At 64.9% G+C, this 251-nt stretch overlaps 1 protein-coding gene across 1 annotated transcript in view; it reads left to right on the top strand.

The window, feature by feature from the left end:
* LOC119594427 (carbohydrate sulfotransferase 11-like) overlaps positions 1-251 on the top strand; it is a gene marked incomplete at its 5' end in the record, with an annotated part of 6,664 nt that overhangs the window by 3,316 nt on the left and 3,097 nt on the right. The window contains 1 exon segment of the mRNA XM_037943488.1: positions 6-234. Within this exon segment, the coding sequence (XP_037799416.1) occupies positions 6-234 (229 nt within the window).

The raw sequence follows: 251 nt of genomic DNA, 5'->3' as shown, positions 1-251 counted from the left end.
CGCAGAGCCCTCAGGTGCCGGATCCAGCAGAAGGCGAGGACCAAGAGGACCCTTGACTGCCAGCCAACCTTCCCCGAGTTCGTGGATTACCTGCTGGAGGAGCGGGCGAAGGGCAACGCCCCCAACGAGCACTGGGCGCCCTACTACTCCTTCTGCTCGCCGTGCCAGGTGGCCTTCGATTACGTCCTGCGCTTCGAGAGTCTGCCGGAGGAGGAGGCCTTCCTGGTGGCCAATGTACGTGGCGGGGTTGC

Source organism: Penaeus monodon, chromosome 33 (assembly GCF_015228065.2).
Source record: "Penaeus monodon isolate SGIC_2016 chromosome 33, NSTDA_Pmon_1, whole genome shotgun sequence".
Lineage (NCBI taxonomy): Eukaryota > Metazoa > Arthropoda > Malacostraca > Decapoda > Penaeidae > Penaeus > Penaeus monodon.
Note: the sequence above shows the minus strand (reverse complement) of the source record. Positions and strands in the feature narration are given on the sequence as shown.